General features: G+C 34.9%; 2 protein-coding genes across 3 annotated transcripts; one reads left to right on the top strand and one right to left on the bottom strand.

Moving 5' to 3' along the window:
• Positions 1–159: 159 nt before the first annotated feature.
• On the bottom strand, positions 160–4,176 carry LOC145598124 (transcription initiation factor TFIID subunit 14b-like). Its single transcript, XM_081654436.1, has 7 exons — positions 4,054–4,176; positions 3,532–3,754; positions 3,318–3,406; positions 2,981–3,202; positions 2,718–2,905; positions 2,505–2,623; positions 160–441 (listed from the first exon to the last, which is right to left on the bottom strand). The coding sequence occupies exons 2-7, from the start codon at positions 3,637–3,639 to the stop codon at positions 355–357; spliced, it is 813 nt and encodes a 270-aa protein (XP_081510562.1). The 5' UTR covers positions 3,640–3,754; positions 4,054–4,176; the 3' UTR covers positions 160–354.
• A 1,733-nt stretch (positions 4,177–5,909) lies between these two features.
• Positions 5,910–11,596, top strand: LOC145597652 (uncharacterized). 2 transcript variants are annotated; one of them, XM_081653868.1, is made up of 3 exons: positions 5,910–6,111; positions 6,721–7,615; positions 10,996–11,596. In XM_081653868.1, exons 2-3 carry the CDS (start codon positions 6,756–6,758, stop codon positions 11,168–11,170), a joined length of 1,035 nt encoding a protein of 344 aa, XP_081509994.1. In that variant the 5' UTR covers positions 5,910–6,111; positions 6,721–6,755; the 3' UTR covers positions 11,171–11,596. The 2 variants fall into 2 exon arrangements, with proteins under 2 accessions (XP_081509994.1, XP_081509993.1); XM_081653867.1 differs by having other exon boundaries at positions 6,711–7,615.
• The last annotated feature ends 2,650 nt before the right edge of the window (positions 11,597–14,246 follow it).

Genomic DNA, 14,246 nt, shown 5'->3' with positions numbered 1-14,246 from the left:
ATGCTCAAAATTAAAGATTAAATTATACAGGCACATTTCCAATGCATGACTGTCTAGTCATATATTTGCCCACATCTCTAAAGCCCCACTATAATATGTACTCCGTAATTTTGTAAATTGGATCAATGTCCTTAAAATTATGAGGAAAAGGGCGTAATGTAGCACATAACATATCCATAAACAATTGAAGACCTAAAACTATGTCAAATACATTTACTCCGAACTTATTTACAAGATGAGAAAACACATTAAACTATGAAGTCTTAATTGTAAATTTCACCACAAGCATCAGCAATCCTTTCAAGCTAAGAAAACTGGTACAAGGAGCTATTTCTCCTTAGTCAGAAAATACATTTAAAAGGCCGAGGCAGGATCCGCAGTCACAGAAGAGCCTTCCACCATACTCATTTGTCTTCTTAGCTTAACAATATGAGCTTGTACCTATTACAAGGTGTCATAATTTTTTTTAAAAAATATACTATTAGTTGTTAATCAGAAGGTTTGAAGCATGATAAATACTCCATAAAGTATAGCTTCTTCAACATAAGTGGTTACATCATACAAGTTTGAGAAAATGAAGTTAGTTTCCAATTAGCACGTACAAGTAATAACATAGTGAGCACATTATTTTTTCTATGGATGAGCATAAAACAATGCACATCTGAACGACAAATATAAATATATTATATTATGTACTATAGTCAATAGAGAAACACACACAAACATATACTACAAACAGATCAAGTATCTAGAACTTAGTTGTAGTAATCTACTATGACTATGCAAAAGTGGTTTCATTGGTTATAGTTTTGCAATCAAATCACTTCATGCAATTGCATAAAGAATTATTATGCATGTATATACCATGTTCTTAGTAATTCAGCATCATAGACAGTGTCTCTTTCCATAAGTCTTAAGACAGCCTCCTTGCAGTTGCAAAAACAAGTTGGCATACATTTTAATGTCAGAAAGTAGCAGTTACGCGTGTGGACATAGTTTTACATTGGATCACAATATATCTGCAGTTGCATACAGAATATCTATGCATGTGTATACCATGTTCTTGATAATTTAGCATCATAGACAATGCATTTTCCCACAGAGTCTGATCAAGGCAGCCTCTACGCAAATCGCAATTGCGAAAACAAGGTGACATACATTCTAAATGTCAGACAAATCCAACATAAAAGTTATGCATGGGGACATTGTTTTACTTTGGTTCATAGTATATCATCATCATAGTAATAATTGACCAAGTAACTCAAAGTCATCCACAATTACCAAGACAACTGACTGACTTCTACAAGATACATCCTAATACTAGCACTTACTCAGGCAGAAATGCAGAAATGCAGTTCTGCATGGGTACATTTAAATAGTTTATTATTTAAATTGTGGTGTTGGGAAAGGGGTGCATTATGTGCTTTAACCTCGGCAAACGTTGAATTTACCATCTTCATTTGGTTCACTAGAGGGAATAGGCCAACCAAAGAGTTGTATACACGGAGAAAGATACTCAAGCCAGTGGCTTGTCTTATTGGCTCAAAATCTTCAAGCACATAATAAAATCATATACCATAATCAACTAATAATTCAGGACATGTGCAATTACAAATCACATCACAAATTCACTATCAAAAATTCACTAGTCAATAGTCATGCCTTACAGTAGTACGAAATACTAATTGCAATTCTTATATCACAAGTGACAATTTATATCAGAAGTCAGCCAGTTCATAGCTTACACTTCTACACTAATACACAATGGCAATTATATAAATTAACATTCGATTGTTCAAATAGCCTTGAATTCAATTGCATTAAATTTGTAATTAGTAAGTAGAAAACTATGATACAAAGTAATTAAATAATAAGTTTATACATTAAAGAAGAATCCAAGATAATCTACCAGACAGAAAACAGAATGGGACGTAGGTTTGCAGACTATTTGTCCCACTACAGATGCAAATATAACAAATATTTCCTAAAGTACAAATATAAGATCTCAAAGTATTATAGACTATAGCCAACTATTGCCTAAAGTACCAATAATTTTTTAAAAATGCAAAAGCACTTATAGCACCTTTGTGCTGATGCAAATGAGGGGGAGGAAAACACCTCCCTAGGCTACCACTCTAAGTCCTATCCTTGCAGAATATATGATAAACTATTGTTTGGACATTACCAGAACTTATTTCTAGCCATTCCAAGCTTGAAGACAAAAAACTGAGAAAGGTCAACTCAAAACCCAACCACAACAATAGATTCAGAATCCACCTCTTGCCATACAAGTGCATGGAGTTCAGTATAACAAGCAATAAAGAAACCTATATATGGGTGCAAATCAAGAAATCGTCACACACATCAGAAACTGTAAATGTCTTAAACCAAGCACTAATTTAGAATTTATCACAACAAACAATACCAATCCTACAATAAAATAAGTTTTAGAAACTACGGTAATGCCAAATAGATTAATATAGAAAGCAGATGACTGCAATTACCTGTTGACGAGCTGCGGCAAGTTTGAGCAGTTCATCTGCCTCTGAAAAATTCATAAACCAATGGCCTAGAGGGTGATCTTTAGTGTTCCCTCTCCGATCACTGTTTTCTTCAGTCAGAGCTACATCATCAAATAAAGAGCTAATCAAGCTCACAAAAAGTGTTTCAATGAAAATAAATAATTAAATAAAAATGAAAGCAAAATCACATCATACCAGAGGGTGGTAGCTCCAAACCTGCAGGAAGCCGAGGAACAACAACAGCAGGGTGATTCTGCACGCGAGCAAGAAAGAGCTCGGAAGGATCAGGAAAAACAACTTCATCATATGATTCCACAACAACAGGCTTCTTGGTAGACTGTGGACCACTCTGTTCTAGAGGATATAGTTTCAGATGGTGGAATCTGTTGAAAAGTTAAATACTTAATGAGATCCACCCTTGAGTAAAAGCACAAAGAAAACAGAGAGAATTTACTCACACGTCCAATTTCCTATCACATGCATCACTGTGGAAGTAGAGTGAAATGGCAATCTCAAATTCACCCCAACCGCATTCACACAATTCAAAAGGTGGAGAGTCAACAACTCTGATAGGGTTATTGAAACTCGGGTGGAGTTGAAAAACAACACGCTTAACTACAACACTCAGATCCTCATTTGTTGCCCCACGAACATAGACAGTCCATTTATGTGATTGAGACCTAATTTTTTTTTTTTTTATACAAAAATAAGTAAATCAATAAAAATAAAAATTTACTTAGACATGCTATCAAACACTAGGTGGGCAATAAGTGAAATCAAAATACGCAAACTCACTCAGTTGCCTTCCGACCAAGCCAAAACGCAATGGTTCCATAAACAATTGGCACAGAAATTTCAACATCCTTGACTCTTCGACTCAAATTCTTGACATAACCCATTGATCAAAAGTTAGTAAGGGTTAGAACGGAGTAGAAATAAACATGGAACCCTATATGACTGACTCCCCTAAAAAAATTATTCAGTAAATTTTGAAAACAATTACTCTTACTTTTTTCTCTCTGTCTTCCAGAGAATTTTCAGCTTTATTAAGCGGTGAGCCGCCACCATCACAGTGATCGACCCCATCTTTTGGGGCAGAAGGTGGTATTTGAGTCATTGCAAATCGAAACAAAATTTATAGTGGAATTGAAATAATTTTGTTCTAGAAAAATTACCACCTATGGCATAATACACTCATATACTGAGTTGCACAATAAGCACAATGTCCGACACTGCATATATAAAATCGATCATGAGTATTCGATCAAAACTTAGCTTCACCACTATCAGTTACAAGATACCCAAAATAATGAAATATAGAACTCATATACTATGAAGTATTGTTATTATCTTCATTTTCGACAACCAATTTCAAGTTTAATACATGTCACTGGATATATAAATTCAGACATAAACTTACCCAAATTATTAATCAAGTTCCAAAAAAACAGAAATTTAAATGGCGAAATTCAAAAAAAATAAAATTAAAAATAAAAAACGGAGTAATAACTTATCACTCCCTTAATCTTACTGATATGGTTTTCGTGCCACCAACAAGGGGGATTTGACCCTCGATTGCTGAGATTGAAAGAAAATTCCTCTTGCTGTTTGAGCGAATTCCAAGCGACGAACCCTAATATCTTTCTGGGAAAAAAAAAAATAAAATTGGGTTTTACTCCGTTTTTACTCCCTCCAGTTTTTTTTTTTTTTCAAAAAAAACTTTTTTTTGACTTTTACCACAAAAGAAAAACACACGAAATGACGAAATTATTTTTTACCATTAAAATTTTAAAGGTTATATCTTACCACCAACTAAAAATCTAAAATTGTTTTTCGCCCACCTATTGTCAAAATAACCATTAAATCTATCGGAATTAAAAATATTTTTCGATTTTCACGTCAAAAATAAACGTTAACTAGCTTTTGTGATTTATAGCTAGATAAAACATAGTAATGTGGAATCTTGTTTGAATCGTCTCAAAATAAAATTTAATAATGTCAATAATTAGAGATATCAATCGTTAAAATTGTGCATCGGCAAGCGTGATAAAAAAAAATTTCAATTAATAAAAAACGGAGGTAGTATGAAATTAAATAACATTGTTATGTTTTTTCGTCCCATTTACAAGTTTAAGGTTAACTCATGCAATAATGTAAAAGTCAGAATTATATAAGAAAAATGTATAAAACATACACAGGGTTAGATGGTAAAATATCTCAATAAATAAATGTTACTTTCTTTCATATTTAATGCCACATTTCTTTTAGGCATGTTTGCCGATACATACTTTCTAATACAAATATCCTTGATTGCATATGAGCCAAAATTATAAAATATTGATATTTAAAAAAATAGATTTAGGGTCTGTTCACATTTACTTAATTTCAATTCAGTTCAGTTCAGTTCAGCTCTAATCAGTTCAGTTCAGTTCCAATCAGTTCAGTTCAGTTCAGCTCTTAATTTCCCTCTCACATAAAATATTCATTTCAGCTCAATTTAGTTCAGTTCAGTTCAGTTCCAATAAGTTCAGTTCAGCTCTAATCAGTTCAGCTCAGTTCAGTAAATGTGAACAGGCCCTTAGTTGAAACGAATCTAACAAGACTTCACATACATTACTATATTTTTTTCTCAACACGGTACGACATCATAAAATGAAGTCAAACCAAGTTATGTAAATGATGCTCAAAGTCAAATTGTGTCATCTAATTTAGAACGAAGGAAGTATTATAAAAATTTTCATTGTATAACGCATTTTGTGTGCGGCTGGCTACACCATGTGACCACTTGTAAGAAAAACAAAGTAACCCCTATAATAGTGACCGAGTAATCTCTATAATATTGATCGAGTAACCCATATAACACAGTTGAAGTAATTCATGTAACAATGACAGAGTAACCCTTAGCCCTCTACAACATTGACGAAGTAATCTCCATGATGGATGGCTACATATAAAAATTTGTGATCAATATATTAGTGACAACGAGCTAGTCAAATTGATGCATTTACAAAAAAAAAAAAAAAAAATAAAAAAATAAAAAAAAAATAAAAGTTTCATTTTTTAAACCTATACTAAACAACAACTATTTGACTTCTGCTCTATTAATATATACAAAAAAAATTAAAAACAATAACGATAATAATATGCTTAGTTCCGTAAAAATTAGTTAACTTATTGAACAATTATGATAGAAAATCGTTAAAAGTATTTTTAACCTGTAAAATTAAGTTTTTGGTAAAAAAAAATTGAGAGAAGACTATCCTTAATTCTTGCTTAACAGGTAATTAGATTTTTTTTTTTTTTAAAGGAAAGATAGAGCTTTTATATCTTAAATTAATTAGTTTATTCTCCAACAACATTTTTTTTTTTTAATTTTTAAAAATGGAGTAGAAGAAAACTGAAAAAGCTAACCACCGGCCCAATTTGCCTTCTCGTTGTCTCCCTTAATTTCTCGCTGGGGTAACCTTTACCAAATCGGTGTCCTTGCAAACAAAAACGGACATCCCATCATCATCTTCCACCTTCTTCTCTTTTCCTGAGTCAAATTCTTCACTTCATCGAACGTTCATCTACCGGCGTCAATTAATAGGTGCGTCTCTTTATCTTATCTCTTCCTATCTGTTGATTACATCCAAAACCCTGAAACTAGATTTTTTTTATAAATTTTATTAAAGCTTAGATCTTTCTGATTTTCAGTATTTCTAATGGGTATTTTTTCATTATTATTTTACTTACATATTAGGGTTTTACTTTCTGATATTTAATTGATCTGGTTTTTCTTTTTTTTTTTTTTATTTATTTATTTTTTTGGTTAAATTATCTGTTCATGTCCTTTTAAATTCTCAGTATTTTTGTTTCTTATCATCTGAGAAATTTATTTTTTATGACGATTCATGTTAGCCGACCCCAAATCATTTTGGGACTAAGACTTTGTTGTTGTTGTTGTTGTATCATTTGAGAATTTATGTGGTTGGTGTATGGTATGCTTTACACCATATATGGTGTTGTAATTGTTGTATAATAAACTGATCTAGCAGCTGTTCTCAGCTTCTCACCCCTCCACTATAATATTGGTGTCTGATTGTCTGGCACATGTTTATATATATGCAAAAGTCTTGTAGAATGTTTCACAAGTATGCTTAATTAATCTTTGTTATGTTATAATGATTGAGTATTGCCTACTTCTAGAGCTTCACAGGTAAGAAGGCTATTCTGTGGGACTGTGTAAAGGATATGGCAGCAGAGGAGCATACTGATTTATCAGTTTCGAAGCCTCGGGTAGGTGAAAGGAATGCAATGTGGAAGGAGGAGATGGAAAGATGTGAATCTCAAGTTGCTGCATTGCAAGTGAAATGTATGGAGGTAAAAGCCTCTATTGCTGGGTCTGAAGTTGAGGCAGTTAACGAGTTAGATATTTTATTACGGAGGGTGAAAACAGCAGCAACTTTATTGACCTATTTAAAGACTAGAGCACGAACGATGGCGGTTCCGCACTTAGCACAAGCATCTTGTGGGATAAAGCAGCTGGAAGGGATAGGGTTTGTTGACAAGGACGGAATTCCATTATCTAGTTGGTCTAAATATACTGATATTTTATCTTTTGATGGCCTTGGTGATGTAACATTTACCGGAACGAGTGATCAAAGTGGTCTTGTTTGTGATATAGATGGAGCCTATGTGTGTGAGCTATTAAAATCTGTGCATATGGTCACAAATGTGATGGAAACTCTGGTTAAAAGGGTCCTAATTGCAGAGTCTGAAACTGCTATTGAGAAGGAGAAAGTAAACTTCAGTCAAGAAGAAATTAAGAAGAAGGAAACTCAACTTGAAAGCATGTCTTTGAAGTTGGAGGAGATGGAAAGATTTGCTTTTGGAACTAACTGCATTTTGAATGAGATGAGGCAGAGAGTTGAAGATTTGGTTGAAGAGACATCTAGGCAAAGACAAAGAGCTGCAGAAAATGAGCAGGAACTTTCTCGTGTAAAGCATGATTTTGAGTCTCTGAAATCATATGTCAGTAGTCTCATCAGTGTTAGAGAAACACTCATTTCGTCTGAGAAACAATTCCAAACTATTGAAAAGCTCTTTGAACGGTTAGTATTTGCTCAATTGTTTTTATTTATTTTTATTATTATTATTTTTTTTTTGCCTCCTTTATTATTTTTTTTTGCTTTGAATTTTAGTGAGTTTTGGAAGATTATTTCAGATCTGCTAGTCCACTAACAATGCTCAAATTATTGTTGCTTTTTATAAACCGATCACAACAGCCTCCAAAGTTTGAGTAGTTTAATTATGAATATACAAACACTAATAAAATTTGAAAGCTTAATACCAAAAGCAGAACATAATTGAGAGGGAGAAACTATGTACTTTACTTATTGATTGAAAATTTGAAATCAAAATTGTTGTAACTTAGATGGAGAAGAGTATGGAGAAAATTGAATAATTTGTTCCATAAATTTGAAACTATTGACCTAACGAAATTCAGTTGACAGATTAAGATTCGATTTGAGAGAGAGAAAACCATAAATTAGAGAGAGAAGTGATCCAATTAAAAGTTCTCATAGGTTTGGCTTGCGAAGTGATCCAATCAAAGGTTTACATAGGGCTAGCTTGTGAAGTGATCCAATTAAAAGTTTTCATAGGTCTGGCTTGTGAAGCGATCCAATTAAAAGTTTTCATAGGTCTGGCTTGTGAAGTGATCCAATTAAAAGTTTTCATAGGTTTGCCTACAAGCCGCACTTGTTTTTCCCCGCAAGAAAATGCTTACAAATCTTATAACAGTATATCTATAAATGATTGTTGAGATTATTTCTCACCCTTATCACCTTAAGGAGGGTTCTCATATGATCCTAAACCCACCCTAACATATCATCTTTCTCTTACGTTACCTCACTCCTCCAAAGTCCAAACCCAACTTAAAGCACAGAGAGACGATTTGAACCAATTCCAACATGACTATGTTTAATCTTATGTATAAAAACTAACATTAGTGAAAATGGTGTAGGTAAATAGCGTAAAAGTTAAACCTAGGCATTTTTTATGAAACAGAGGGAGTACATGACAACTTTTAGATTGATTGATCAGAGTATAAGCAACGAGACATCTTACTTGTATGTAGGGGTGAGCACAACTAGGTACCTGTAAAAAATGACTGAAAATTGGTTAGGACCGGTTCCTAAACTTCGGAACTCGGTCAAATAACATTTTGGAATTGGACTTGTCGGGTCCTAGTTTTGATTTCAGGTACTTGGGTATACACACACACACACACCAATTGATATAGTATTAGTCTTTTAGCCTATTTAATTTTTAACACTTACATTTAATCCGGACCCGTTCCTAACCTCTGGGTACTCGAAAGTTTAGCTCATCCCTACTTAAATATGTTGGGGTGTTATTGATTATGTTTCAAGTGGTATTATAATAGTTGGGAATTTTGCCAAAACATTCTCTGTTTTGTTGTCACAACTTGTTTGTTTTGTGGTAAATATTTCATGTATTTTGACGCCTGACAATTAGTGGATGTTGTGACATAGCAAATTGTATTGGCAATTTTGTGTTGCAGATGATACTTTGTTATAGTATATAGGTGCATTTGCAAAGTACTATACACGTATTAGTATCTTAGTACTTCGTCCATTTTCCTAAGTTCTACTCACTTTTTATTTTCATTCGTTATTTTGAAACTCACTTTTACTTTTATTCCTTTATTCCATTTTTTTCATCTACGATGACACTTTGTGTGGCCCAAATTTTATATAAATAAATCCCTCACTCTTTATTTCTCTCCTTTGTTAAGCAAAGTTAGTCACATACATGGGTCCCTTCCACCTTCTCTCGATTTTTATAGCTACAGTAACTGAGTAGAACTTAGGAAAATGGAGGGAGTAGTTAAATTGCTTTTTTGGTGTTATTGGTTGTACACTATGTCACTCGTGTGAGTGTTGGTGTCGCTACATAATTACATATCCAACTATTATACGTTAAAAGTTGAATAGTTTTGTCATGGGGCTGTCCTTTTAAACTGGACAAAGGTGCAAGACTGTGGGGGCATAAAGGTTTCCATACTCATATTGGAAGACAAAGTGAAGTGTGTATATTTATGTTTATATTCTCTAGAGGTTAATTCTTTCAATTCAAAGACTGATTTCAATATGCTCAAGGGTTATTGGGTATTGTAAAATTGTACTACCTGTGTTACATATTAATTGCAACTTTCAGCTTGACACGGATTCTAAGACAATTTCTTAATAGTGGATTAATTAATTAAAGAATAGGTAATTAAGTAAGGTAGGAGAGAGAAAGTGAAGGTAATTAATAAATTACCCACCACCATCAACCACACCTACCCCACCACCGTCGGCCAGCACCAGCCATCTCACCACCGTCGGCCAGCAACAGCCACCCCACTGACGTCGGCCAGCAGCAGCCATCCCACCATTGTCGGCCAGCAGCAGCCACCCTGAAACCACCCAATCTCAACCTGAACCCGAACCACCTTGAAACCATCCTATTTCAACCTGAACCACTCTGAAACAAACCCCCTTCTCAGGCCAACCATCCATAAACCACCTACAAGCACCCCCGAACAACCCTAAAACCACCCCCACATCCCGAACAACCCCTAAAACCACCCCCGCAGCTCGTACAACCCCAAAATCACCACCTCTTAACCCAAACGACATCGAAACCACCCCCTCTCAACTCTAACCACACCGAACCATCTTTACTCACCTTGAATCACACCGAAACCTTCTTGGTACATCCTTAAACCACCCCAAACTAGCCCAATTAGGCCTTTAACCATCAAATCTAAACGATTCAAAAAAAAAAAAAAAAAAAAGGGAGAGAGAGAGAGAAGAGAGTGAGAAAGGAACTCTAGAGGAGAATTTCTCAATTCTGACACAAGGTACTTATTACGGTGGTGATGAGCAGCGACGATTATGACGGTGGTGGTAAATGCGACGGCGACGTTGACAGAGGTGGTTAGATGCGCCGGCGACGTTGAGAAGGGTGGTGTTCTAACAATTTGTGGGAGTTGATTTAGTTGAATGATTTTTAGAAATGAATTGTTTTTTTAATTTAAGTTTTAGATGAGTTAAATTAGTTAGATTAGGAATTTAATTAAATCTGATATAGGTTGTTAATTGTGTTTATGAATTCTTTAGTAAGGGTATTTTTGTACTTTCATTTAAAAAAAACTTACTAAAATAGGAAAAAAATGGAAAGTTGCAACTAATGTGTAGCACCCCGTTTTGGCAAAAGTTGCAACTAATATGTAATGGAGGTAGTATACAAAATCTACTTTTCAACATGTTTCTCTTATGAGTGTAACTGTGTAATACTGTAATAGTATCTTGCTATTGAGTGTTACTTTGAGATATTGCAGTTTGTTTTCATTTTCTTGTTGAAACTGTACTCAAGTTAACATTTGTGTGTATGTGGGTGTGTTTTTTTCTTCCTAAAATAGGCTGGCTGCTAAAACAACCCAATTGGAGGGGGAGAAAATGCAAAAAGAAGCTGAAGTACAGAAACTGATGGATGAAAATGTGAGGTTGAATGCTTTATTAGACAAGAAAGAAGCTCAGCTATTGGCCATGAATGAACAATGCAAGGTGATGGCCCTGAATGCTTCTAATATCTAGACTTAGGGCAATCACAGATTCACAGGTCTCCAAATTTCGTGGTGTGCTTTCTTTATTCTGTACCATTGTACAGCTGCCTAGCTCCTCCATTGTTGAAGCAATGCTGAGCGCCCAGAGATCCTTCCATTTGAACTGCTGTAGCATTTTATGTAGCATGGTGGAGGAGCTGCCAAAATTGTACTCTAGTGAATTGACTGTTGTAAGTCTTGTAACCAATGAAGTGGATTATTCATTCAATCAATGCTGCCAGAAAGCTTTATCCTGCGATGTTTATTTTGCATTTAATTAGGGTAATTCAAGAGTACCCCGGAAATTCAATGAAATAGCCAGATTGACATTATCACCTCAAGTGGGTACATGATGCGTACCCGAATGGATGAAAGATGAATTTGATGGTGAAAATTCAAAGGATTAGTCTTTTATTTATTTATTTATTTTTTTTTTTTGAAAGAAGCTCAAAGAGCAGGATTAGTACTTAATCAAACGAGACTGAGCTCTGCCAAGGCAATTAAGCCTTGCGGGAAAGATGATAAAAAAGACTTGTTCAAAATTATTGGCAGGACTAATCCTAGAAGCCATATAAGCAACACAATTCCTCCCCCCCTCTTAACATGATTACAAGAGAAAAACAGGAATTCCTCAGTCATCGCAGCAAATCAGCAATATCCTCGTAGATCAGGTCAATAGGAGCACGACCCCGTCTATTGTTGTTGATGGCGTTAACAACAGAAGAAGCATTGCATTCAAGTTCCACTCTTTCGAAGCCCATATTCTTAGCCAATAGCACAACCATCATGGCAGCCAAAACTTCTGCCGAGACAACATTGACCTGAGCCTGCATTTTGCGCACCATGACAGCAACAATCTGGCCTTGACTATCTCTAATAACAACACCCAGACTAGCACCCCATCCATCAAGCATAACAGCATTCGAGTTGATGCGCACAACACCCTCAGCAGGAGAGACCCACAAGCCCCTGGAAGCACAGCCAGCACACCCCACACCACAAGAAACAAAGCTCATATACCCAGGCCAAATAAAAGGTTGCTCATCCAGCCCATCGGATCCATTGTTTATGCGGCAGTGCGATGGAGTTGAAAAACGTAAGCCCCTTTTTTGCGCATTCAAATTAGGGGTCAGCGCTAGAATAAGAGGGAATAGGCAGATCAAACAAATGGTAGCAAGCCAAGCGAAGTAGTTCCTCTCTTTGATGTAAAAATTTGGATTCCTCGCTCGAGCTGGAATCTTGTGAAGAAGACTCCTACAAAGACGATCGCGAATGGGGCTCCCCTGCAACCTAATTCCTTCCCTCTCACCCGAGTCTTAATCTCAAAGAAAGGGAATTGGCCCTGATACAGCTTCGAAGACTGTTTGATAAACATGAATTGAGTTCATTTTCCCTTCAAATTGAGGTTCTAAATCAAAATCTCGACATACTCTATCACACCCCCTCACACGTAGTATAAATTAGTGTATTACCAAAAAACGAGGAATAGGGGATGATTTTCCCATGGATGATGGAAATGCATAATTTCTCTCGTGAGTAAGCACAAGATGCAAATCAACGAGGAACAAGATGACTTACATAAACCTACGTTATTCATCTTATCAACACAAATTCCCAAAATATACCCACCCTCAAATTTTTAGGAATAAAATCAATCGAAATTTAGAAGGAAAAAAAAGGAATTATACTACTAGAATTTGCGTCAGTTGATAGTGGACTGAAAGTTAATGGAGAAATATAGCATCCTTGTCCATGGGATATACGTCAAAAAAAAAAAAAAAATCTACAATCTATTGAGCACCAACAACCAAAAATTGCTGCAACAGTGTCCATGATGAAAGAGAATGGGAGGAATAATTGCAACATACAATAGCATAGGAAATCAGAGGTCAAGAAGTGGAAAATAAAGAGATAGAATTAGCCAATTATCTTTCATAGGAAATGAGGATTTGAAGTAAAATTTGGAGCCATGATTTTTCTTCAAACAATGGTGAAATAAACAGGGGAGGAAGAATTGAAGATGGGTTATTTTTTGTACCACTTGTACGCTTATCCATGCCACTTCAGCCCCCTCATTATGATTTATGTTAGCTAAATATAAATCATCACCGGAAACCAAATGTTAAGTCCTTAAAGATGAAAAAAAAAGCGTGAGGTCCTTAAATGTGAAAAATTGTAAAAGTGAGGTCCTTGTAGTATACTCAACTCACTTTTAACACTAATGTAATCTTATTTCTTCTGATATAAAATGATATTAATTCGAACATAATATATGAACTGAATAGGCTGTTAAGAACTTTCGTTCTACATTTACATGCAAAGTTGTAAAAGTATTAGTGCATACAAACATTAAAAAAAAAAAAAAGGAGGAATTGATTGATTACCAGAAGCAAATAAGAAGATAAGCAACAACAACAGCCCAAAGAATTTCTTCTCCATATTTCTTGGTCGTGTTTAAGTATCAGTTGTTTGAAATTAGTGAGTATATTATGTACACTTCTAAAGATATATTTATATACAAGAGAATATATATATATACGTCATGGTTCAAGGCCTTCAAGTACTCATCAAGCACACCATATAAGTAGTTGGTTCATCTATACTAATCTATTAAAAGGCGTTCCTAAGAACGTCCACATGTCACGTAAGCTCTCCTCACTACGCCACGTCACCTACTCAACTATTCATTATGTCACGTGGCTCTCCTTCCATTTGTTTTTCATTCCATGTCATGGACTCATCATAATAAAAAAAAAAGTTCTCCTCAAGAATTGAACCCACAACCTCTAATTCTAGAACTAAGTATCTTACCACCAAGCTAGGTAATTTTTTAATCAATTATTTGAATACAAAACATTAATATGTAGCAAATGACAATATGAACAACAAATTTAATTACAAGAAAATTAAATCATACATTACAATGTATATTAATGTTCAATTCCATGTAATAATTCGGGGCATCACCCGGGCCCAAAAACTAGTTTATTATTATATATATTGAGCTAATTGACAAGATCGACAATTAAGCCCAACAAGGGCACTACTTTCTTGACTCTTCAATCTAT

This window comes from Chenopodium album, chromosome 20, assembly GCF_948465745.1.
Source record: "Chenopodium album chromosome 20, dcCheAlbu1.1, whole genome shotgun sequence".
Classification (NCBI taxonomy): domain Eukaryota; kingdom Viridiplantae; phylum Streptophyta; class Magnoliopsida; order Caryophyllales; family Amaranthaceae; genus Chenopodium; species Chenopodium album.
This window is presented reverse-complemented; position numbering and strand designations above follow the sequence as displayed.

Coding starts and splice junctions, on each gene's coding strand:
- LOC145597652 (XM_081653868.1), top strand. CDS start 6,756: ATGGCAGCAGAGGAGCATACTGATTTATCAGTTTCGAAGCCTCGGGTA. Junction 7,616..10,995: donor ATTGAAAAGCTCTTTGAACG/GTTAGTATTTGC, acceptor TTCCTAAAATAG/GCTGGCTGCTAAAACAACCC.
- LOC145598124 (XM_081654436.1), bottom strand. CDS start 3,639: ATGACTCAAATACCACCTTCTGCCCCAAAAGATGGGGTCGATCACTGT. Junction 2,624..2,717: donor TTTGGAGCTACCACCCTCTG/GTATGATGTGAT, acceptor TTGATGATGTAG/CTCTGACTGAAGAAAACAGT. Junction 442..2,504: donor TTGCCGCAGCTCGTCAACAG/GTAATTGCAGTC, acceptor ACCTTGTAATAG/GTACAAGCTCATATTGTTAA.